Source organism: Elephas maximus, chromosome 9 (genome assembly GCF_024166365.1).
Source record: "Elephas maximus indicus isolate mEleMax1 chromosome 9, mEleMax1 primary haplotype, whole genome shotgun sequence".
NCBI lineage: Eukaryota > Metazoa > Chordata > Mammalia > Proboscidea > Elephantidae > Elephas > Elephas maximus.
The window spans coordinates 80,951,859-80,977,774 of NC_064827.1; the positions used below are offsets into that span (position 1 = coordinate 80,951,859).

Below are 25,916 nucleotides of genomic sequence, written 5' to 3' on the forward strand. Positions count from 1 at the left end.
TGGCAAAATGTCTTAGAAAAAGGAATTGCAATGAAATATCCTCTTCTGTAAGCCCATGGTTACAGCAATTAACATAAAAATTCTGAGATTTTATGAAGAATGGCTCAGAATCTCCACATTCATAGTGTACAATCTTGCGATAAGAACCAAGAACAAGCTTAGTTTAAGTTTTGTTTCTTTCTCTAATAAGCTTCAATGTCTTCATGCCAGAGCTTCTCAGTTTCCTATTCTTTCATTTTCATAGGAAATAAGTAAAAAAAACTTCTTGGATGTTCCTCAGATTTTCAATTTCATATCCTAAGGGGTTTCTTCTAAGAGAACGTGATGTTATTTTATTTTTAGACTATAGCCCTGTCCTTTAATAAATGGAGTAGTGTTATTACTGTCTACTACATTTGAGCATATTGTTCTAGTTACTATTGCTGTGTAACACATCACCCCCAAAACCAAAATGGCAACAAAGAACCATTTTATTATAGGTCAGAAATTTGGACAGGCCACAAGGATGGCTTGCCTCTGTCTCTGCCCCGTTAGGCCCGGGGCCTTAGCTGGGAAGACCTGAAGGCTAGAATGACTCAACTGCTGGGAGCTAGAATCACCTGGAGGCACCTTCACTCATATGTCTGGCAGTTGATTAGGACTGTTTGCTGAGACCTCAACCGGGCTGTCCATTGGAACCTCTATAGTTGCCTCCTCCATATCGTCTCTCCATGCGGGTTGTTTGAGCTTCCTCGCAATATGTAGGCTGAATTCTAAAAGCAATCATCCAAAAGAGGAAGGCAAAAATGCAGGGCACGTTTATGATCCTGCCTTGGAAGGAATCACATGGCATCACATTCACCACACTCTCCTGGTCAAGGCAGCCACAGAGGTCTGCCTAGGTTCAAAGGGAAGGGACACAAACCCCACCACTCAACGGGAGGAGTTTCAAGGTGAGGACATGTGGGATGGGAGATATTGTTGTGGCCATCTCTGCAAAATAGAATCTATCACACATATGAAGTAGAATTCCCCCAAATCTGATTTATTCGATGACCTAATATTACCAATTTTAAATTATCTCTGAGAAATATAAAAAGGAAAAATTAAGCAAAATCAGATACAACAGCAATCTCAAGTAGTTAATAAAGTTATGGACTGAGTAATTCTAAACATTCTCTATTCACCTTTAAATGTCAGGATAAGCACACAGCTTTCAAAGACAGAGAGTCTGTACTTTCAGGCTGTCTGCAAAAACCTATTAAAATGATGTATGTGTGACATTAATTTCTGATTACTACCAAAGAATGAATGCCCATTAATGGCCATTTATTTTTATTTTTTCCACTTATGAAATGGTACATTAGTTTTAATTTCTAAGCATATCAAAGTTTCAAGATCTATTTATTATGCACTTACAACAATTTACAAAACCAATCAACTCTCAAGAGTCTATACCCCTCCCAATCTAAAACAAATTTCACATAATGATTCTCAGTAAGGTAAACATTTCAGCAAACAGAGAGTGTAGCTAGTGTCTAAAAGGTCAACATATTATGACAGTTTTACTAAGTAACAGAGTTCTAAAGTTAAATAATAGTACCTGGAAGAATATATAACTATAGTTATATATAGCTGTGCCAAGAGCTTAGAATTTTACCACTTAAATTATAGCATATCTGATTACCCAAATTTATATCTCTAGCCTGGACTTCTCCTCTGAACCCCAGACACACATATTTAACTATCCATTAACTTTTCACTTAGATATCCACTAGACACCTAGTAAAATGTCCAGTACTAAGCTACTATTCTTCTCCTCCCAAACCTGATCCTACTTTTCTAAGTTTCTCATTTCCTTATTTTTATATGATATGTTGTATATAGAGATTGCATTTAAGGGCAATTTTTTTTACTGTTTGGTTCACTATCATTTTCTTTTTGCTTAGAACAATACCTGGCACATAATAGGTGGTCAAAAATATTTGTCGAATGAATTAATGAATGATGATTTACCTGGGCACATGAATGAATTGCAACTAGGGAAGAACCAAAAGGAACAAAGAACTAACCTTAAATCGGTTATGTTTATAAATGGCTGAAAGGGTAAAGAAAAAAACAAAACAAAACCCGTTGCCGTCGAGTCGATTCCGACTTACAGCGACCCTATAGGACAGGGTAGAACTGCCTGACAGAGGTTCCAAGGAGTGTCTGGAGAATTCTAACTGCCGACATTTGGTTCACAGCTGTAGCTCTTAGCCACTATGCCACCAAGGTAAAGAAGGAGCTCCAATATATTACTAGGTTTTAAGTTTGTTGTAAAGAATAAGAAAAATTAGCAAAAACTGAGAATGCATGAGAAAGAAAGTGTTAAATATTGCTAACCTAAGCCACGTTAGAATTCCCTAGGAGAGCTTTTAACATTATAGATTTTCATACTTTCCAGTTTGGGAAATGGTGGTAAGAGATGAGATGATGAACACCCAATATCCAATCTTGGTACCGGTATAATCTCAGAGATTCAAGATGGGATAGAAATTGGAATTAAGGTTTAAACAACTAATCTTCCTATACTCTGTCTAAAGAAAGAAGGGGTTAACAGAAAAGGAATTATCTACATAACATCTATATTAATGTACCCTATAGCCCATCTGTCCATCTAGAGGAGATAGATGCCTTTGGCTTCTATCACCAGCCATTAAAATCATCTAGTTCTATTTGATTTTATGCTCTCCAGAAAGCTTTCTATAGAATTCAGCTTTCCATACAGATTAGCCTACAGGAAGAGAATGTACAGATCAAGAAATATGTGAATATCTAGTTCCTTAAGAATACACTTCTCGCTATAAATTTAAAATTTGCGTTCTGGTTTATTCATCAGTCTTGGGAATTTGGTTAGCATGAGTGACCTTTAGGCAGAGTGAAAATACCAAATCTCTTTAAAAGAGTTGAGGAGCAGGCCCTGACAACACTACCAAAGTTATACCACCTGATCATAAACAGACAGGGCAAAAAAGAAGTGATTTGGTTTTTGTTTGTGTCCCCTGGTTAAAAAAAAAAGGACCTGAGGCTAAAATACTGCTTAACTCATAGGCCAAAGCAATGGAGCTGTGTCACCTCCCCACCTTTTGGCTCACCTCTCAAGGTGTACACTGTTAGGTCTTCTTTAGCCATTCAAGACTATTTTAACCTATGTTCATTTTAACTTAACTCAACCCATATAAAAATGTTGGGGAAGTGCAAAACATCATGGAAAGGCTCTCTATTCAACCCTCATCATTAATGTAGGCAGCCAAGTAGCCCATCTCAGCCTCCATCTATTTAAGCTCCTTTCCAACACTGCCATAAACCCACTGCAGTTGAGTCGATTCCGACTCGTAGCGACCCTATAGCACAGAGTAGAACTGCCATAAGGAGACTGAAAATCCGGCCCTAAGGTTCCTATTTTCAGCAGTTCAAAGGCATCTCACATGCTCTCAAGGTGAAGTCATAATTCTCACATGGTTTTCAACCAGTCCACCTTTTCAGGCCCCTCTTATAACCCCATCATAGACTCTCCTCATTCTAGAAATCCATGTCCTCCTACACTCCTGGGCCTTTGGACATGCCATTTACTCCCTCTTCCTGGAAGGCTCTGTCTACATCAGTTCCCAAAACCAAAAAACCAAACCCACTGCCGTCAAGTCAATTCTGACTCCTAGCGACCCTATAAAGCTGCTGTAAAAAATGGTTTGGGGCGTCATAACTTCACAAAAGGGAGGAGAGATAATCAAGATCTGTATCAGCCCAAAGCTGATCCCTATGAGGTGGAGGTCAAACATACCTCCACCCTCAAACCTTTTTATCAATTTGACACCAGCCATTACGTTCATGGCACTCTCTACTTCTCTGCTGAGTTTGTTAATTCATTTCAATGGACACACAGAGCTCACAGACAATACTCACGATTACAAGATTTATCAGGTTTTAACAGGTTACAAAGGAGCCTTGGTGGCACAATGGTTAAGCGCTTGGCTGCTAACCAAAAGTTCAGTGGTTCAAACCTACCAGATGCTCCATGGGAGAAAGATGTGGCAGTCTGCTTCCACAAAGATTACAGCCTAGAAAACCCTATGGCACAGCTCTACTCTGTTCTATGGGGTCGCTTTGAGGTGGAATTCGACTTGACAGCAATGGGTTTGCTTTTTTTTCAGGGGCAGGGAGGTAATAGGTTACAGGAGCCGTGGTGGTTGCAGTGGTTAAGAGCTCAACTGCTAAACAAAAGGTCAGCAGTTCAAATCTACCAGCTGATCCTTGGAAACCCACTGGAGGAGTTCTACTCTGTCCTGTAGGGTCACTATGAGTCAGAATTGACTCCACAGCAATGAGTGTGGTGTTTTTGTTTTAAATAGGTTACACCTTGGGATCAGGATCAGGAAGCATGTAAGCAAAATCTGCCTTATTCAGTGCAAAACAGCTCTCTCAGCTCCTCTTGGCCATGCAGGGCTCCTTCCAGTCCCTTCAGCATAGGCTCCTCTCGGTCCCTTCTGCACAGGCTCCTCTCAGCCCCCTCAGCACAGGCCTCATTTCTAAGCCCTCAGCCCTTTGCCCTGCTCAGGAAAGTGTTACAAAGCTCTTTCGCTCTGTCATTAAGTGCCCAGAGGCAGCCCACTCTGCCAGGAAGCCACCTGCCTAAGGAGCTCAGCTCTCTCACTCCATGGGTCAGCACGCCCACCTGTAGTTGCCTTGCTCCGTGGGCCAGGAAGCCCACTGAGCCATCTCATGCCAGTCTCCTGGTTCTGTTGCCACCTCTACCCACTATCTTGCACCATCTCCAGTGTTACAGCTCTCTCCCTCTGTTTCTTGGGTCTAGGAGGTTCTCAGCACAGGGACCCTAGATCCAAAGGATGCACTCCACTCCTGGCTCTTCTTTCTTGATGGTAGCAAGCCCCCAAGCCACCACCACCACCACCTCTGGGATGTGATCATTTTAAGCCCAGCGGGATGACCAAACTGAGCAATCTCTTTGTTAAGATTCCATATACCTTATTTGCATTACTCCCACAAGGACTCCATGCACCTTATTTGTATTATTCATAGGCTTCCAATCATCTGGACGAGACACAGGCACCTTATTTGCACCGTCCTACAAACATTTTGTTGGAGTTACAAGGACTGTGGCTATAAGGGGCATATTAAATAATTGAGTGCACCACACTTGCCCACCCCCTTTACCTGTATAACTTACTTATCCTACTTTTCCAACTAGGTTGTACTCTTGTCTACATGCTTCTACGTATTTTCTCCACCCTAGTTCTTATCACACTGTACTGTGATTTCTTGTTTACATTTCTGTAACCCTACTAGGCTATAAGGTACTTGAGGGCAAAAACAAGTCTTGGCACTTAGTAGGTACTTTTTTTTTTTTTATACTATGGAGAAAATATGTAAGTCCCAGTCATACTCATCATGTCTGTAGCTCTTATCTGCATAAGGTAACTTTCATAATTTTATTCGGTTTCTTCTGTTATATACTAAAGTCATAATTATTTACCACCAACACCACCACTCCTCTTGCCAAAAATAGTAATGACGCATAGGAATTAAATCTATCCTAGTATGACAAGGAGAGTTTTTATGTACACCACCTTACTACCTTTTGAAATTTGAACCATAAAAATAGACAACCTATTTTGAAAGTAAAATTTAAATTAAAAAAATTTCAGAGAAATAGCGAAAAATCTATTTTAAATATTCATGTGTATACATTCCTGAAATCCATTTCCCAAACAAAGAGTTCCAGGCAATTCACATATAGCTGTCCTAATGTGAATATTTTTAAAGCTCTCGGTTTTCTTTGCAAAGAAGTCAATTGCAAACTAAGCTGTTATGTAGAATAATGTATTAGATGTCTCAAGTGGCAAATATCCAGCTTTTTGAGGGGGGAAATAATGTGAACTTCAGTAGAATTTTTTAAAAGTGTGGTTATAATAACCAAGGAGAAGTTAGAACTATTTTTACCCTTAAGAGGTAATATTAAAATTATATGTTGAGCATACTCAAATATGTTATGGTTAGTGTTTAGAGTATATTTTATACGAAAAAAAAAAAAGATAAACATGCATTTGATATGGCCATTTGAAATCTAGATTTCCTTTTCCAAAGCAAAGACCTCCAGACATTTTCCTAATATTTGGTTATTTTATTGTTAACATGTAAACAGAACTTTAAATCAAAGGACAAAGACTTCACTGTGAATACTAGAGGGTTAGGACAATGAACTGCTCATTTTTCATGAGTCTCACTTGCTGCAGGACAGTTCTACAATTTGTTTCCAAAGAATAGGGTTTGTATGCTTTCTCCTTAACCTTTCCCATTTTATAACAATTTATATTTACTTGCCACCTGTCATCCATCAACCTCAAAGCACATAACAAACACTTGTACTTGTGCCTTCTTGTGAAGCGGAAGGCAAGCAACATCAGACCACACTTTATACATCAGGAAAAAGAAGAACAGAAATGCAAGGGCTTGCCCAACACCAATAAATGTTAGATTAGGCAAGCAATGCAACCCAGCCTGAGCCCTCCAGTGCTGTCTCACTCAAATGGGAGTGCTCACACTGTTTCTTCCAAGAGCCCGTCTGGAATTATAACACGTTTCAGTAACCTATCCTCAGTTTTATGAGTCGGAATTGACTTGTCGGCACTGGGTTTGTTTTTTTATCCTCAGTTTTGGCTGTGTAAATACAAGAGGAATAGCGTCCTTTAAAGGTGTCAAGTTTTCTTTTGTCATAGATATGAGAAAAGTGTTTGGTTTCTTGTTCCTGGAAAACAAAAACTTCAAAAGCCCTGCCTGTGACATCTAGAGCACCCCCAAAGTGATGAATATCTATTCCCTCCTTGCTCTTTCTCAATTTAATTAAAAAATATTATTCACCGAGACATACTTTTGTTGGGACAAATCAGGAACTCAATACTGCCCTTAAAAAAAAATTTTTTTTTTTTTTTACTAATTAATAAATACTCTCACAAATTTCTTACCAATTCAAAAAGAAAAAAACAACGTTGGATTTGGAAAATGAGGGGATTACTAACGTATGTGAAACACCTGCCACAATATAAGCTTCATTCATGACTGTCTTGTTCCTGCTCGTTCTGCAGCACATAGCAGTGTGCGTCACTGATTCTCGACATGAGTAACAAATGATTTAAAAGGCAAAAATCTACATCAGTGACAGGGGAAATCCCAGTGATGAGGATAAAGAGGGTTGTGAGCTTCTAATACAGAAGATGCAGGTTTTTTTTTTAACTACCATGGGCTTTGGTGTCAGGGAAAAAAAAACTGCATTTAAATTCTAACGCTTACACTCACTCTTTGGGTGAGCCTTGTAAGTAACTTCACCTCTCTGAGACTCATTTGTAAAATGGAGATTTGTGGACACAAAAATAGAGAGTGGAGACGAGGAGTGTGCCGTCTCATTAGGGAGAGAGCAACTAGGAGTATATCAAACCAAAACCCACTGCTGTCAAGTCGATTTCGACTCATAGCGACCCTATAGGACAGAGCAGAACTGCCCCATAGAGTTTCCAAAGAGCGCCTGGTGGATTTGAACTGCCGACCTCTTAGTTAGCAGCCGTAGCACTGAACCACTATGCCACCAGGGTTTCTAGGAGTATATAGCAAGGTGTATATAAATTTTTGTATGAGAGACTGACTTGGGTTGTAAACTTTCACTTAAAGTACAATAAAAATTTTTTTAAAAATGAAGATTTATAAAATTAAATTCAGAGTCATTATATTATGGAAGCACACATTTAAATCTGATTTAAAAAAAGGTGCATTAGGCACTTAACAAATGTTAGTTCTTTTCTATTTTCATATTTTAAAAGATGGGGGGAGGGTTTTAGTTCTATGAATGATTTTTCAAGAAAAGGAGGCACTGGAGTAGCATTACAATGTGTGGTGGTGAAGACTGAGGGCCCTAAAGAAGTCCGTGGGTGCAAATAGATCAAACAAGAATGGCAAAACACGGGTAACTCTTGAAGCTGTATGATAAGCGCGTAGGACGTCATGACATTATTTTCTCTACTTTAAGTATGTTTGAAAATTTCTATAACAAAAAGTTCAAACAATAATAATTTACAGCCTTAAAAAATAAAAATAAAAAAAGGAGGAGGAGGGCTCTAGAGTCCCAAAGACCTAGGATTGAATCCCTGCTTCCTACTCTGAACTTTGCCGGAGGGCAAGTTATTTTACCTTTCTGAGCGTCAATTTCTTCCTTTATAAAAAAGTGTAAGAAGGTATGGCTGACCCAGAGATCTCGCTCCAAAAAAGGACTCGGTGCCCAGCTGTAAGAAGTATGGTTAGCAGGCACTCTTCTTCAGGGACTGCCTCATCTTTTAAGAACAAATCATGCTCTTCTCATAGCAGCCCCTAGTCAATGACTGAATAAGATGGTAGCCAAGGTCACAGTCTTCTTGGGGAGCCCTGGCCAATGAATGAACAAGACAAGAGGTAAAAGGACCTAGCCATTTCTGCCCAACGTGAGGCTCCTTGAGTGGCTGATCTTTGCTCTGGAGCGCCTCAATTGGCTGGCAGAGGCTTTCTCAGAGCTGCAATCAGAGTCTGATGGCTCCACCTGCCCAATGCTAAGCCCTCCCTTTTCCTTTCACGAGTGATACTCCCCGATGAATCTTTTGCACTTCCAACTCTTTTTCCTGAATACTGGCACCAATGCTATTTACCTCACTGAACTCTTGTGAAGAATAAATGAGACGATGGACATAAAATACCATGCACAGCCCATGGGACATGGTAAGCAACCTAAATGGTGATAATTCAACAGTGTTTATTTAAGGCAATAGTGCCTGGTGCATGTGAAAATATTACAAGAATTATACAGTTTATCTACTTATAAGCTATTTCTATTTTTAGAACCTCCGCAGAGAGTGTAGAGAAGTACAGATGGAAACTGTTACTGTTAACTGTATACACTGAAACCATGTATGGGATTTTAAGACCTAATTCTTATTAAATACTTAATTTCAATGACCATAGTGGCATATCCTAAATAAATAAAAAAATTCTACCATACAACTTACATAATATTACAGTTTAAATGTGAACAGATATTGTAACTTTTGCAACAATGGAAGTTTCATATATACATATACATATAGCTGATACGATTTTACTTCTATTAGACAATTGAGATTGTTAAACTTTCTGTAAACAAATTTAACATAGAATTTTACACAAAGAATGAGATTTACAAGTTATATTGATCCCAATCAGAAGATGACAATCAATTAATATTAAACACTTGTACTATCCCAGTTAACACCCGAGTATAACATATATATGTGTACATATTTTTATATGTATATGTATGTGTGTGTGTATATATATATTTGGCCCTTTGTGATTAATTTTTTTTAACTAGACAAATCCCTAAGGAGCCCTGGTGGCACGGCAGTTACCCAAAAGACCAGTGGTTTCAACTCACAGCTACTCTGCGGGAGAAAGACGTGGCAGTCTGCTTCTGTAAAGATTTATGGCCTTGGAAACCCTATGGGGCAGTTCTGTCCTATAAGGTCGCTATGAGCCAAAATAGACTCGACGGCAATGAGTTTGGGTTTTTTTTTTTTTTTGGTTTTAGACAAATTGCTAGGCTCATGTTAGTATGATTGTACACTACCAAAACAGGAAACAAATACTCCTTATAAATACTAATTCCAGAAGACTTCACACCCACATTCTAAAATCTAATTAGATTAATTTCCCAGGGCATGCATGTATTCTTGGTAGCTTGCAATTTTTAAGTGTCAAAATAAAGCCTTATTTTTAAATATGGGTGGTGTTGCTGAAACACGTATGAGTAATCCTTGCAGGAGACACACGATTAGCTTTAGCTAGGAAGTGGGAGATGCTTGAACAGTCCTTCAATGTCGCACCAATGGAAACCACTAGCTGTAACATGGTCACACTGTAAGCACAGACACTTACAAAACTCTCCTATCATGCTTGAAATACAGTTCTACTTACCAAAAATGCAACTTACACATATTTTCAGGTACATGTTTAATGTGTCAAGTGAAGGCAACAAACCGATATGTAAATATCAACTACAAAATTGCCAGACCTCCTATGTTATATTTTGTTTTGTCTAATATCTAGTAACCAAAAAAGGTTGTGTGCAAAGTCTGTTCTTATGGAAACGTAAGGACAACAGAATTAAACTTGATTTAGTCTATCTGCTGAAGTAATTCTATTCTACTCACCATAGTTTGAGGAGTAATGTCTGCCCAACAGAGATCTCTGAAGGGTTACGAACAGCAGTACAAGAGCTAATGAACTGTTATTAATATTGTATTCAATTTAGTATTCAAAGGTCAACAAGAAGTGATAATTCTACAAAACCTGGAACCATTAACAGTCAATTACGTCAAGTTTAAAATAAAATCAGTATTGCATAGTTTAAAATTTTAACACACTACAAGGTGTTCTTATATGAACACGCATATACATACCAGGTATAAGTAGCATGAACAATAGAGAAGAAATAAATCCCCGGGTTAGATGCTCGACTACTAGCCAAAAGGTTGGTAGTTTAAACCCACTCAGAAGCACCTTGGAACACAGGGCTGGTGATCAGCTTTCAAAAGGTCACAGCCTGGAAAACCCTATGGAGCAGTTCCACCCTGCACACATAGGGTTGCTGTAAGGTGCAACTAACAGCAACGATACTTTAAAGGTAAAAAAAGGTGTTTAGACCAAGGCCACACGACAACTAAGAGCCCAAGAGACAGAAAGGGCCACATAAACCAGAGACCTACATCATCCTGAGACCAGAAGAACTAGCTGGTGCCCAGCCACAATCGATGACTGCCCTGACAGGGAGCACAACAGAGAACCCCTGAGGGAGCAGGAGATAAGTGGGATGCAGACCCCAAATTCTCATAAAAAGACCATACTTAATGGTCTGGATGTGACTAGAGGAATCCCGACGGGCATGGTCCCCAAACCTTCTGTTGGCACAGGACAGGAACCATCCCCGAAGACAACTCATCAGACATGAAAGGGACTGGACAGTGGGTAGGTGAGAGATGCTGATGAAGAGTGAGCTAATTATATCAAGTGGTCACTTGAGACTGTGTTGGCATCTCCTGTCTGGAGGGGGGATGGGAGGATAGAGAGAGTTGGAAGCTGGCAAAATTGTCACGAAAGGAGAAACTGGAAGGGCTGACTCATTAGGGGGAGAGCAAGTGGGAGTACGGAGTAAGATGTATGTAAACTTATATGTGACAGACTGACTTGATTTGTAAACGTTCACTTGAAGCTCAATAAAAGTTAATAAAAAAAAAAAAGATGAAATCTAAAAAAGGTGTTTAGGATTATAAAAATTTTTCAACTGCCAAAGTGTAAAAAGGCGTTGTTACTACCTGTCCATTCCTTTTTGGAAACCCTGGTAGCATTGTGATTAACTGCTACAGCTGCCTGCTAAACAAAAGGCCAGCAGTTTAAATCTACCAGGCCCTCCTTGGAAACTCCATTCCTTTTAAAAAGTAAATTTTAAAATAAAAGGAAAAAATGACTTCATTCATTCAGTCATTCAATATTTCCTGAACTCCTATTATGCTTCTGGTAAAGTTGGTAAATAACTTACACTGCTGCCTCTTAAAAGTGCACACCACAGTCAACGTCAACATATTCAACATATTGCTGAAGGCACATTATATGACTATAATTGTTCTAAAAACACTGGTAAAAAAAAAAAAAAAAAGACATACTATCAACACAGGTATTGTCATGGATTGAACTGTGTCCCCCCAAAATGTGTCAGTTTGGCTAGGCCATGATTCCCAGTATTGTGTGGTTGTCCTCCATTTTGTGATTAATGTAATTTTCCTATGTGTTGTAAATCCTAATCTCTGCCTGTGGTTAACAAGGCAGGACTGGGTTGTGATGAAGAGGATTAGGGTGGGATCTAACACCCTTTCTCAGATCACATCCCTGATGCAATGTAAAGGGAGTTTCCCTGGGGTGTGGTCTGCACCACCTTTTATCTTACAAGAGAGAAAAGGAAAGACAAGAAGCAGAGAGTGGGAGACTTCATACCACCAAGAAAGTAGCACCAGGAACAGAGCACATCCTTTGGAGCCAGGGCTCCTGCACAGAGAAGCTCCTAGACAATGGGAAGACTGATGACAAGGACCTTCCCCCAGAGCCAACAGAGCGAAAGAAAGACTTTCTTTGGAGCTGATGCCCTGAATTTGAACTTGTAGCCTACTAGACTGTGAAAGAGTAAACTTCTCTTTGTTAAAGCCATCCACTTGTAGTATTTCTGTAATGGCAGCACTAGCTGACTAAGAACAGTACTACTTACTGTGGTCAGTTATTCACATCTCTCTGCTTTTTCTTTTTATATTTTGGGCCACTTAATTTCTCATTAGCACCAGAGCAAAGGAATAAAGATGGCAGAGTGGATACTAGGAGACAACAAAACTAGGCTCTATCACTGAGTAATCTGTTAGCTGCAAAGAGTAGAATAATTATGAAAAAAGCTATATTTCCAATGGGTTTATTCATAATTCACACACTCCATGAGTAAACTAATAAAAAGTTGAACTGACACTTTGATAATCTGTCACTTCCTGTCAATAAGTAGTTAAGAAAAAGCATTCAAATGTAGCAAACTCTTGCTTCCTGATTTCTCTCATGACCAGTCATAATTTCAACAAGTCAGTGCAATATATTCACCACGTAAATACTATCTTTTTAACAAAGCTTGAGTAACATTTTCACCCGTTTTACAAAGAAATATAAATCTCTTATGTTGCAGACGTTCTTTACATGCTTTTACTGAAACAAGCAGATAGATTAGTTGTACATGTGACTTGCAACAGACCCAGATCCATGTGTGACACACAATAGTTGTTCAATAAAAGCTTTACAATTTGATTAAAAGGCAATGTTATAAAAAGTTCTACAGAAATTATTTTATCACAGTTTAATCACTTTAAAACAGCCACTTAAACTTTGTTATGAACCGATACAAAAACAGAAAGCCCCAATTTAAATGTAAACTAATGGTTATGAAAAACATAACTAGCAGTCAATTTTAAATTGTTCATTTTTATAGTTATATGGTAACTTCCTGACATTTCATGATTTCTCAAAAAATTTTCCTAGAATGTTAAAGTTTACTCTCATGTTTAAAAGAAGAAAAAGACAAGGTGGGGGAAGAGAAGAGTAATTTCCTCTACAAGGCAGGATGTGGCTTAAGAGTAGGCCTTTAATGTAAAGTACATGTTAGAAACCACGGGTTTTTTAGAACACCTATATGGACTATGACTAAAGTTCTAAAATGTGTGTAAAACCCGATAGCATTTGTAAAGGTATATGAAAAGCTGCAACCACCTGTTACAAATAACTCATGGCCACCCAAACCATAACTCTGTCTCTCTCCATCTACCAAGTGAGCCCCATCATTATCTCATTACACATGTGCATGATCCCAAAGCCACCATTCAAGGAAAACCCTCAATCACTGCCCTCCACTGGACTGCCAATGCACAGCACATCACCAAGTCTCTGACCACCAGAGAACTAGGGGTTTGTTCTTCAGAATCCTTCATTATGCTAGGTTTTTCTTAAAACCTCAAACACCACAAATGAAATAAAGCAACTGAAAACAGACATTTCACTGCCCCTACACTTCTTTGCATTCCACTTTAATAATCAGATTTTGCACTTTGTTTACTACTGCAAATAATGTGTTCATTCCTTTCCTTCTACTAAACTATAAGCTACTCAAGGGCAAACGCTTATAGTCTATAGCAATGTGTTTCTTCCATTCATTTTTTCTTTCACTTGTCACTACCATATATTTGCATACATTTAACTGCTATCTGATTCACTCTCCCTCATAAACTTCCCCAAAAAATTCTTCAAATGGTTCGCACTTTATTTCTTAAAGGATATCTTCTAATTATTTTGTTATAGAAAATTTCAAACATATAGTAGAAATAGTATTATGAACTCTACTGTACCCATCATCTAAGTTCAACAACTACCAACTCTGTTTCATCCCTATTCCCATTCCCATCCCCTACCACCCCCAAATTATTGTGAAGCAAATCCAAGACTTTGTATCATTTCACCTGTAAACATTCCAGTTCCCATTTATTTTCGACAACTCCCTGTCCCTGCCTTCCTTCCCACTCCCTGCCCCCAAAAAGAAGTGCACAGAACAATGCAGCAAATTGGAACTGTTCTATCAGTTCCATTCTGGTAGCTGCCTCCTCTCTGTCAGGTCACCTTCTATAACGTTCACCAACATCATTGTGAGATGTCCACCATTGTGTTCAGTCCCTTTAACCACATCTACTTCATTCAGAAATGTATTTTTCTCCACAACCCCATTCTCCCGTTTGAACAAGTGAAAAAAATCATGCCAAAATTCTAGTCTCTTGATGAAGATTACTTCTGATTTGTTCCCTCACCCCAGATAAACTAAAAAGAGCCAAAAGGAATGGAGGAAGAATAGAAGAAGAAAGAAATACAACACTTAAAACAGTAAATTTTGACTAACTGGAAACCCTAGTGGCGGGTGTGTACAAATATTCAAATTAGTTATTTTATTTTAAAAGTGTATATTTGTTAACATCAGCCAACATTTTGTCATGAATCCTTTATACAGAGGCTGTTTATAAAATGAGTTCTCTTAATTTAAGGGAGCTGATGCCTTTAGGATTTTGGTATACAGTATCTGCTTCTGAGCCTAAGAAATGGTTATGTAAAAACAGTTAAGGTCAAAAAAAAAAAAATTAAGAGAGGATGATCTCTGTCTTTATAACTGCTCTAACCTTGTTTTATTTTGACATGAGATTTCTTGGCCTCCTCTCAGATAGTAACCACCACCCCACACTTTCTCCTCCACACCCTTTACATACTGAATTCCAAAAGGTAATAAGGGAGGCACTTTAGAGTTCATCATGGGAAATGGCTCATCTTGAGAGTATTTCAGAGCAATAATTGAGATTTCCTTCACTCCTCCCACTGGGCAGCGCACTGTCCGTTTCTTGCCCAGCGATTTGCCCAGGAATCCAGAGGAAGGCAGGGAAATGAACTCCATTCCACAGCCAACGGTTTCTCCTTCCCTAGGATGGCCTGCGATTTACCTTCGCATCCCCTGTTCGCACTTGGCCCTGGAGAGAGGGAACCTCTAAACACTAAGCTACTTGTTTACCCATCCACACCGCCCCCCCCCCCGCCCCAAGATAAGGGCAACGCGACCCAAAAGAGCCGGGCGAGGCGCTCCTCACCGCCAACCTTCCCGTTTCAAACTGCTTCCTCTCAGCGATTAAAGAATTATGTACCCCATTAATGCCTCTTCCTGAAATTGATAACACAGTGTCTCCCCTCAACCCCTCCTACTTTGCCCCTCTAAGCCAAACACCGCAGCCTCCACAAGAAACTCAGAATCTGAGCTGCCTCTGAAAAACCAGAAGTGCTCCGCAAACCGCCACAGGTCAACAGTCCTCATCTCCAGAGGGAAGACGCCACTTCTCGCCCCGGCACCCCCAAACCGAGGTCCCCACACCTGGCGCCCCCCCAGGCCGCCCCGCCTCCGGGAGGAGCGCCCAGTCCGCGGCCACCTCCACGGAGAGAAAGCAGTCCTAGAGGCTCCGCGGCTGGGGCGCCCGAACAACGCAAGCCCTCAAATCCAAGGGTCTCCAGGCCCCCATCGTAGCCCCTCACCGACACAAAGGGGTATCCACATCCGGTTACTCGTTTCGAAGGATTAAGCCCCTGCGCAACACACACGGCTGGCCCGGGGGCGCGGGGAAGAGGGAGGCCGGCCCGCGCCCCCTCCTCAGGCCGCGAGGAGACCCAGACCCGCGCGCGCCTTCTTCTCAAACCGGCGGGGAAACTCAGACCCGCGCCCCCTCCTCAGGCCGCGCGGGACCCAGGTGGCGCCGTCTTCGCAGACCGGCGGGGAGTCTCAGACCCGCGCCCCCTCCTCAGGCCGGCGGGGGAACCCAGACCTGCGCCCACTCCTCAGGCTGCTGGGGAAGCTAGACCCGAACCTTCTTCACAGGCCGGCGCTGGGGCTCAGAGCCGCACCCCCCTCCTCTGGTCGGCGAGGCAATCCCGGCCCGCGGGGGCGCCCCGTCCTCAGGCCGTTGCGGGCACCCAGACCAGCTCCCCCTCGCCTCCGAAAGACGAGTCTGGCCCGCGTCTCCCGCTCAGGCTGAGGCCGACGAGGGGAGCCGGACCCGCGTCCCCCCCGGCCACGGAGAACTGGACCCGCGCGCCATCGTCTCCCCAGGCAGCCTGGCCCAGCCCGCGCGCCCTGCACCTTCCCGGCAGCCCGGCGGGCCCAGCCCCTCACTCACCCAGAGCTCGGCGCCCCAGCTCATGGTGCAGGGGGCGGGAAGGGGCGCTCCGCGCGGCGGGCGCGGCTCCTTCGGTCCCCTCCCCGACGATCCCTTCGCCTCCCGAGGTCTCCGCGGCCGAGGAAAGCCCGGTGCCCGCTCGGTCGCCGCCTCCTCCGGTTCGCCGCTTCTCTCCTTGAGTCTCGGCGGCGGCTCCTCCTCCCCCTCGCTCCTCAGCAAAATGGCCCGAGGAAGCAGCAGCCGCGGCCGCCGCAGCGCCCGCCCGCCCGCCCCACACCCGGAGACAGGGGAGGGGGAGGGGGAGGGAAAGAGCCGCGGAGACAGCGGGCGCAGGGGTGGGGAGGGCAGGGCGGTGCGCGGGGGCGGGGCCGGCCTGACAGTGGCGCACGCGCGCCGGCCCCGCCTCCGCCCCGCCCCGCGCCCCTGGCCCAGCCGGGCCAGCCTTCCCTAAGGCGACCACCAGCGGGCTCACATCCCCTAGAGGGCTGGGAGGACGCGGACGTAGGTGGGGGCTGGGACTTGGGATCGGGAGTACTCTCTGCGCCAATTTTTAAATGAAAATGAAATTACTTATTAGCAGCCACGCTCTCTGCTCAAGACAACCGCTTGCCTTTGAACCTAGCCGGCCCCTGTTATTACCCGCACTCCACAGAGACCTGAGATTCCTCCACTGCGCCAAGCGCCGTTTTGGATTTAAGAAAAACACTTTTCCCTGACAACCATTTACTCTGAACAGTTTGCTCGGGAACGTCTTTTCCCACCACCCAGCGATCGGGCAGGTCCGAGGAACCCTGCCGCCTCTAGCGGTGAGAGTAGGGTTTGGTGGGGCCTGCTTGCTGTGCAGACATGGACGCAGAAGCAGACTGACCGAACAGCTCTGAGTGGCTAGGGAAGGAATCCAGGGGCTTATAACCAGTGATTTGTAATCTCTAAAAGCAGTGATTCCCAACTTCTTCGGCCAAGAAACTCTCAGACGTAAAATCACGTTAAGCTTAGTAGGTAAAAGCCAAGGCGCTGGGTCCGCAGATAACTTGATTCAATTCCAGCCTCCAGCACATACTAGCTGAGTAGTCTTGGGCAGTGAGTGCACATCTCCAGAAACTCAGAGCCCCCGTCGCCAAAACGTGGGTAATAATTTATCCATCTCACTCACTGTGTGGTGGTGAGGATCAAGGAACTGAGCACCTATGGTCTATGGCTGGTTAACAGGGAACTAATTTTATCTGTAGATACTGACTCCTTTTCTCTACATTAAAAAAAAAAAAGATCTGTTGCCGTCAAGTTGATTCCAATTCATAGCAACCCTATAGGACGGAGTAGAACTGCCCTATAGGGTTTCCAAAGAGCACCTGGTAGATTCGAACTGCCGACCTTTTGGTTAGCAGCCATAGCTCTCAACCACTATGCCAGTAGGGTTTCCCTATATTCCAAAGATTTACACAAATATTCCTGGCAATCTGTGAAGAATTTTTGGAGTTCCAACTCCTTCCTTTGAATCACTCACTAATCGGCCTCTCCCCCCATTCTTCTTTCATTTTCTGAGTAACTGTGGACTCCCAAAATTGGCCCCATTTTTAAAATATTTCACAATGATGCATTTCTACAACCCACCCCCAATCAGCTTATTTTCGTCCGTCAAAGGGTGGAGCTGAAAAAATCCTTACAGATAAACCTCCAAGTCTACTTCCTTTGTGGGACAGAGCTACAGTAAATCTAAACTGTCAAAACTGTTTGGTCTTTTTTAATTTACAAATCCCCCACTTCCCCTGCCATTTTTGTGTGTGTGTGTGTGTGTGTACATGTCGCTTTTCTAATATTTTACTCTCACAATTCCCAGGTCTGGTACTCTTCACTCCAGAGACTTTTTACATATACCACAATCAGAACAGCCAGCCACCTACCGCCCAGGGCAGATGAATAGTCAGGGTGAGTTAGAGGGTTTGGAATTTCAAACAACACTGCACAGTTTAATCTGTAAAAAGTGGAAATTTTAAGTGAAATGCAGGTTATCTAATAAAACCCTGCCTCAGTAATCACCTCAATTTATTACCTTCCTGCCAAGTCTGAAATATTTTTTCAGTCAAATTAATGACCTAATCTTGATTGAGTTCTTGGAGACTGTCTTCTTAAAAAGAGTGACTGATTGTGAAAATATGCTAATCAGGAAGAAAAACAACCTGCTGTTTTAAAGAAGAGAAAGAGGAAGCAGAACGGGGAAGGACAGCAGAAGAAAAAAAGAGATCACATGAAGATGACACCTTTTAAGATGAGTAAGCAGGAAATTGTTAGTTGTAGGAACCAATTAAAGGCCACTACAGCACTATATGGAACTAGTATTATGCCAAACTGCAAATATCTTTAACTTCATTAAGTTTTGGTGGTAACTGACAATGTTTGAAAGTGTCAGAATCTGAAAAAACTAAAAAAGACACTGTCATGGATTAAATTGTTTCCCCCCCAAAACGGGTCAACCTAGTTAGGCCATGATTCTCAGTATTGTGTGGTTGTCCTCCATTTTGTGATTTTAATTCGCTGTTAAAGAGAATTAGGGTGAGATTGTAACACCCTTACTAAGATCATATCCCTGATCCAATGTAAAGGGAATTTCCCTGGGGTGTGGCCTGCACCATCTTTTATCTTACAAAAGATAAAAGGAAAGGGAAGTGAGCAGAAAGTGGGGGAACTTATACCACCAAGTAGCACCAGGAGCAGAGCACGTCCTTTGGACCTGGGGTTCCTTTGGGGAGAAGTTCCTACTCCAGGGGATGATTGATGACAAGAACCTTCTTTGAGAGCCAACAGGGAAAGCCTTCCCCTGGAGCTGACGCCCTGAATTTGGACTTCTAGCCTACTAGACTGTGAGAGAATAAACTTCTGTTTGTTAAAGCCATTCACTTGTGGTATTTCTGTTACAGCAGCACTAGATAACTAAGACAGACACTATTGAATTATGAAGCAATGGAAACAAGCAAGGTTAATGATAAAGAGAAATGAGCCACTGGAGAAAAAGACAAATACAGCACAGTATTTTTTAGGAAGAACTAATTCCATTTGTTTCCCTTACAGTAAGAAGGAGTGATTCTAAGACAAGGAATTCTCATGTTTAACAAATTATTGTGACCTGACCTACTTTGTTGTTGTTGTTAGATGCCGTCAAGTCCATTCTGACTCATAGCAACCCCATGTACAACAGAACGAAACATCGCCCGGTCTTTTGCCACCCTCACAATCATTGTTCTGCTTGAGCCCATTGTTGCAGCCACAGTGGCAATCCATTTCATCCAGGCTCTCTCTCTTTTCCCCTCACCCTCTACTTTACCAAGCATGATGTCCTTCTCCAGGGACTGATCCCCCGATAATATGTCCAAAGTATGTGAGATGCAGTATTGCCACCCATGCTTCTAAGGAGCGTTCTGGTTGTACTTCTTCCATAACAAATTTTTCGTTCTTTTGGCAGTCCATGGTATATTCAATACTCTTCACCAGTGCCACAATTCAAAGGCATCAATTCTTCTTTGGTCTTCCTTACTCCATCATCAAGCTTTTGCATGCATATAAGGCAATTGAAAACACCATGGCTTGAGTCAGGCGCACCTTAGACTTCAAGGTGACATCTTTGCTTTTCAACACTTAAAGAGATCTTTTGCAGCAGATTTGCCCAATGCAATGCATTGTTGGATTTCTTGACTGCTGCTTCCGTGGGTGCTGATTGTGGATCCAAATAAAATTAAATCCTTGACAACTTCAATCTCTTCTCCCTTTATCATGATATTTCTTATTAGTCCAGTTGTGAGGATTTTTTTTTTTTTTTTTTTTATGTTGAGGTGTAATCTATAGTGAAGGCTGTGGTCTTTGATCTTCATCAGTGAGTGCTTCAAGTCCTCTTCACTTTCAGCAAGCAAGGTTGTGTCATCTGCATAATGCAGGTTGTTAATGAGTCTTCCTCCAATCCTGATGCCTCATTCTTCTTCATATATTCCAGCTTCTTGGATTATTTGCTCAGCATAAAGACTGAATAAGTATGATAAAAGGATACAACCCTGACACACAGCTTTCCTGACTTTAAACCAATCAGTATCTCCTTGGTCTGTTCAAACAACTGCCTCTTAATCTATGTACAGGTTCCTCATGAGCACAATTAACTGTTCTGGAATTCCCATTCTTCGCAATGTTATCCATAATTTGTTATGGTCCACACAGTCGAAGAATGCCTTTGCACAATCAATAAAACATAGATAAACATCTTTCTGGTATTTTCTGCTTTCAGCCAGGATCCATCAGGCATCAGCAATAATATCCCTGGTTCCATATCATCTTCTGAATCCAGCTTGAATTTCTGGCAGTTCCCTGTTGATATACTGCTGCAGCCACTTTTGAATAATCTTCAGCAAAATTTTACTTGCATGTGATATTAATGATATTGTTTGATAATTTCCACCTTTAGTTGGATCACCTTTCCTGGAAATAGGCATAAATATGAATCTCTTCTAGTTGGTTGGCCAGGTAGCTGTCTTCCAAATTTTTTGGCATATATGAGTACGCAGTTCCAGTGCTGCATTCATTTATTGAAACATCTCAATTGGTATCCCATCAATTCCTGGAGCCTTGTTTCTTTGCCAATGCTTCAGTGCGGCTTGGACTTCTTCCTTCAGTACCATTGGTTCCTGATCATATGCTACCTCCTAAAATGGTTGAATGTCAATCAATTCTTTATGGTATAGTGACTCTGTGTATTCCGTCCATCTTCTTTTGATGCTTCCTGTTGTGTTTAATATTTTCCCCATCGAATCCTTCACTATTGCAACTTGAGGCTTGAATTTTTTCTTCAGTTCCTTCAGCTTGAGAAATGCCAAGTGTGTTCTTCCCTTTTGGTTTCCTAACTCCAGTTTTTTACACATGTCATTATAATACTTTGTCTTCCCGAGCTGCCCTTTGAAATCTTCTGTTCAGCTCTTTTACTTCATCTCTTCCATTCACTTCAGCTACTCTACGTTCAAAAGCAAGTTTCAGAGTCTCTTCTGACATCCGTTTTGGTCTTTCTCTCCTGTCTTTTTAATGACCTCTTTCTTTCTTCATGTATGATGTCCTTGATGTCATTCCACAACTAGTCTGGTCTTCGGTCATTAGCATTCAGCGCATCAAATCTATTCTTGAAATGGTCTCTAAATTCAGGTGGGATATACTCAAGGTCGTACTTTGACTCTCGTGGACTTGTTCTAATTTTCTTAAGGTCCAACTCGAACTTGCATATAAGCAATTGATGGGCTGTTCTGCAGTCAGCCCCCGGTCTTGATCTGACTGATGATACTGATGATAGTGTATTTCCACAGATGTAGTCAATTTGATTCCTGTGTATTTCATCCATGTGTATAGTCATCATTTATGTTAGCAAAAAAAGGTATTTGCAATGAAGAAGTCATTGGTCTTACAAAATTCTATCATGTGATCTCCAACATCATTTCTATTACCAAGGCCATATTTTCCAACTACGAAACCTTCTTCTCTGCTTCCAACTTTTGCATTTCAATCACCAGTAATTATCAATGCATTCCGATTGCATGTTGGATCAATTTCAGACTGCAGAAGTTGGTAAAAATCTTCAATTTCTTTTTCTTGGTCTTAGTGGTTGGTGCGTAAATTTGAATAATAGTCTTATTAACTGGTCTTCCTTGTAGGTGTATGAATATTATCCTATCACTGACAGTGTTGTACTTCAGGATAGATCTTGAAATTTTCTTTTTGACGATGAATGCAATGCCATTCCTCTTCAAGTTGTCATTACCAGCATAGTAGGCCATATGATTGTCTGATTCAAAATGGCCAATACCAGTCCATTTCAGCTCACTAACGCTTAGGATATCTATCTTTTTGCCTTCCATTTCATTTTTGATGATTTCCAATTTTCCTAGATTCATATTTCATATATTCCACATTCCAATTATTAATGGATGTTTGCAGCTGTTTCTCCTCATTTTGAGTCATGCCACATCAGCAAATGAAGGTCCCGAAGCTTGACTCCATCCATGTCGTTAAGGTCGACTCTACTTTGAGGAGGCAGCTCTTCCCCAGTTGTATCTTCAGTGCCTTCCAACCTGAGGGGCTCATCTTCTGGCACTATATCAGACAATGTTCTGCTGCTATTCATAATGTTTTCACCAGCTAATTCTTTTCAGAAGTAGACTGTTGGGTCCTTTTTCCTAATCTGTCTTAGTCTGGAAGCTCAGCTGAAACCTGTCCTCCATGGGTGACCCTGCTGGTATTTGAATACTAGTGGCATAGCTTCCAGCATCACAGCAACACACAAGCCCTGACACACATGTAGGGGTGACCTCCTTAGGAATTAATTTTTACAATAGGTGTTCTAAATCCTGTCTGTATAAATGCTGGAAGTACCTAGAGGGTCTGGGTTATGTACACCGTTTTCACCTCTTAGTAATATCTAGAGAACACTAATTTACAAAGTTGTGATCTTGCTGAGTGACTATATAAAGTTCCAGTGAACAATCTGATCATGGGAGATTTTTAGCAAATGTTATATTTTAGATAAATTTATATATTATTAAATATCTGGACAAATAGAGCCCCTGTATGTGTTATGTAGAGACAAACAACTCTATTAGGGATTTTTGGCAATTCTAACCCTGCCTGTAGTTAATAAACATCTACTTTAGAGGCTTAGATATAAGAGATTTTAAAGAAGGTGGAGTTTTATAATTGTTAAATTGTGATCCCAGTACTTCACCACTTAGGTGTGAGGCCTTAGGCAAGTTACTTAATCTTTCTGAGCTTCAGCTGCCTTATTGATAAAACAGGGACCTTATATGTTAATGCCAACCTCATAGGTTGTTATGAGGCTGAAACAAGGGAGCTGGGGGTGAGCATGGGTTTCGGAGTTAGCTAGATTGATAGCTCCGCACAGACAACTAGAGAGCTTTAGCTGAATTACTTTCCATCTCATCTCTAAGGCTGTTTCCTCTATAACATAAAAATAATAATACTTCAAAGCTTATAGTAAAAGTGAAAGAATACACGTAAAATGCTCAGCACATAAGATGGGTAAAAATATTGGTTCCCTTCCTTTCCTCCTCTGTTCCAGAGGATTTTTACTTATTGCATCAAGGAAAGCAATCCTTGAAACACTGTCCAATGCAACATGACAGCTTGCCTGAACCACAGTTGATTGGTTGTCTATTGCTGAAGTACTACTACTAATGAAATTCTCAGGGTTTTTTTTTTTTTTCTTCTTTAAAATAGCTTCCATCAGTTTTTAGCTTAAAATTTCCCATTTGTTTAGCATTCAAACTATTTCCCAAGGACCTAAAGAAGCAATTGAGTGGAAGAAGCTGGAGTGGGATAAAAGTAGGAATTCTATGGTGAGTGGAATCTTAAAACTGCAACCAATTCTTGTAGCTAATAATCTGGTGATATGGCAGATTAAATTCCCCTGAAGCTCTGTAAAGATGTGCATAAAATCAGGAAAAACCACTGTCCTGTGGATGAGCAAGTTATACACTGTGCCACTATGTTGAGGAGAAGTGAATTTGAAGTTCACCGCCAACCCTCAAGATTCAAAGTACTACGCCAGGGCCATCATACTGACATCATATCTGTCAGGACCTGGCTTTTCCATGAAGATCGTCCTCTTCAAGAAGATACCCGCTGTGGTGCAATTAATTACTTAATATGACCCTTCTATCCATAGCCTTTGTAATTCCCACCAAATGACTGGGTGGGATTACGCAAACAAGGTGTTTGTGGCCCACCAAGGGGATTGGATAGCTTGCTAATAATAAGGTGCATGGCACCATTGTTGGGGGGTGGGACCATGCAAATAAGGTGTATGGAGCCCTAATGAGGGGTGAAATAATGGTGTGGCAGCAGCATCTGACCTCCTCTAACTTCACCAGGGGGAAAGAGAATCAAGATCAACGAACGGCCCAAAGCTGATTCCTATAAGGCAGAGGTCAGACATCCCTCCTCTCTCTGCCATCTTTACTGATTCTGACACCAACCATCCCTCCCATGGCACTCTCTACTTCTCTGCTGAGTTCAATAATTTGTTGCAGTGGCCACACAGAACTCACAGACAATAATCACAATTACGCAGTTTATTAGGGAAGTAACAGGTTCAGGAATGCTTAGGATACAGTTCTTCCATCAGGACAGATTTTTCTCAGCCTTGCCTGCGGGCACACCTCTCTCTGGCTGCTTGGCCACTGCTCTGCTCATGCAAGTGTTACAAAACTCTATTAGCTCTGCCAATACGTGCCCCAAGGCACCCTGCTATGCCAGTAAGCCTCAGCCCAAAGGCACTCAATTCTAGGTCCAGGTTGGCAAACCTAGGTCCATCAAGTGTCTGGGAGCACCCTACTCCGCCAGCAAGCCTCCTGCCCAAAGGCACACAGCTTTCTAGCTCTGTGGGCTGGGAAGCCCACCATGCTCTCTCCTGCCAGTCTCTCCTGCTGCCACTTCTCTGCCACCACTTCTCTCCACTTTCAGTGTTATAACTCTCTCACTGTTTCTCTCGGTCTCCTGGTTCCAGGAGCTTCTCAGCGCAGGGATCTCGGGTCCAAAGGACATGCTCTGCTCCTTGGTTCTTCTTCCTTGGGGGTAGTGAGATCCTCTCCTCCCAACTCTGAGATGGTAAAACTGACCAATCCCCTTGTTAGGGCTCCATACGCCTTATTAGCATGGTCTCACCCAATCATTTGAGTGGGAGTTACAAGGCCATGGCAAGAAAAGCCACACAAAAGTGACCTATCGTGCCACAAGGGGATCGGTCAGTTTTGCCATCCCCTCTAGGCTTAAAGGGACAGAGAGAGAGAGGGGTAGCAGAGGCAGCAGAACCAGAAAGAGAGGAAGAGCTGTAACACTGGAGATGGCGAGAAGTTGCGGTAGAGAAACAGCAGCTGCAGAGGCAGTGGAACAAGGAGACCAACAAATCGGCAGGAGATGGCACAGTGGGCTTCCTGGCCCACAAAGCAAGAGAGCCGAGTGCCTTTGGGCTGAGGATTCCTGGCAGACTGGGTGCCTCTGGGCACTTACTGGCAGAGCTAGAAGAATTTTGTAACAATTGCCCAAGCCAGGCTGACGGATCTAGGGCCAGAGAGAGGCTGTCTGTGGGTATGGCTCAGAAAAGGCTGTCCTGATCTAAGTACTATAGCCTGAATTGTTTCTGATACTGAATTGTAACCTGCTACTTCCCTAATAAACCCTGTAATCATTAGTATTGCCCATGAGTTTTGTGTGGCCATTGTAATGAATTATCAAACCCAGCAGAGAAGTAGAGTGCTTAGGAGGGATGGTTAGTGTCAGAATTGGTAAAAAGATTGGAGGATGGAGGCATGTCTGAATTCTGCCTTGTAGGAATTAGTCTTGGGCTGTTGGTCTTGATTCTCCTTCCCCCTTGTGAAGTTAGAGGAAGTCAGATGCGTCCCCCATGCCATTTTTACATCCCCTGTGGGCTTTCCTCATGCCCTAAAAAATGCCTGACAATCTTAGCTGCAATCCTTGAAAAAATGGTGCTTGAAGTCAAGGAATGAAAGTGACATTTGA

The 25,916-nt window shown here is 42.1% G+C and overlaps 1 protein-coding gene across 6 annotated transcripts in view; it reads right to left on the reverse strand.

The window, feature by feature from the left end:
• The window catches only part of FNBP1 (formin binding protein 1), a 149,161-nt gene extending 132,688 nt beyond the window's left edge, over positions 1 to 16,473 (reverse strand). For all 6 annotated transcript variants that reach the window (XM_049896987.1, XM_049896990.1, XM_049896989.1 and 3 more), the window contains exon 1: positions 16,362 to 16,473. In XM_049896987.1, the coding sequence (XP_049752944.1) occupies positions 16,362 to 16,385 (24 nt within the window). In that variant the 5' untranslated portion in view covers positions 16,386 to 16,473. The remainder of the gene's footprint in view (positions 1 to 16,361) is intronic.
• Between the last annotated feature and the right edge of the window lie 9,443 nt (positions 16,474 to 25,916).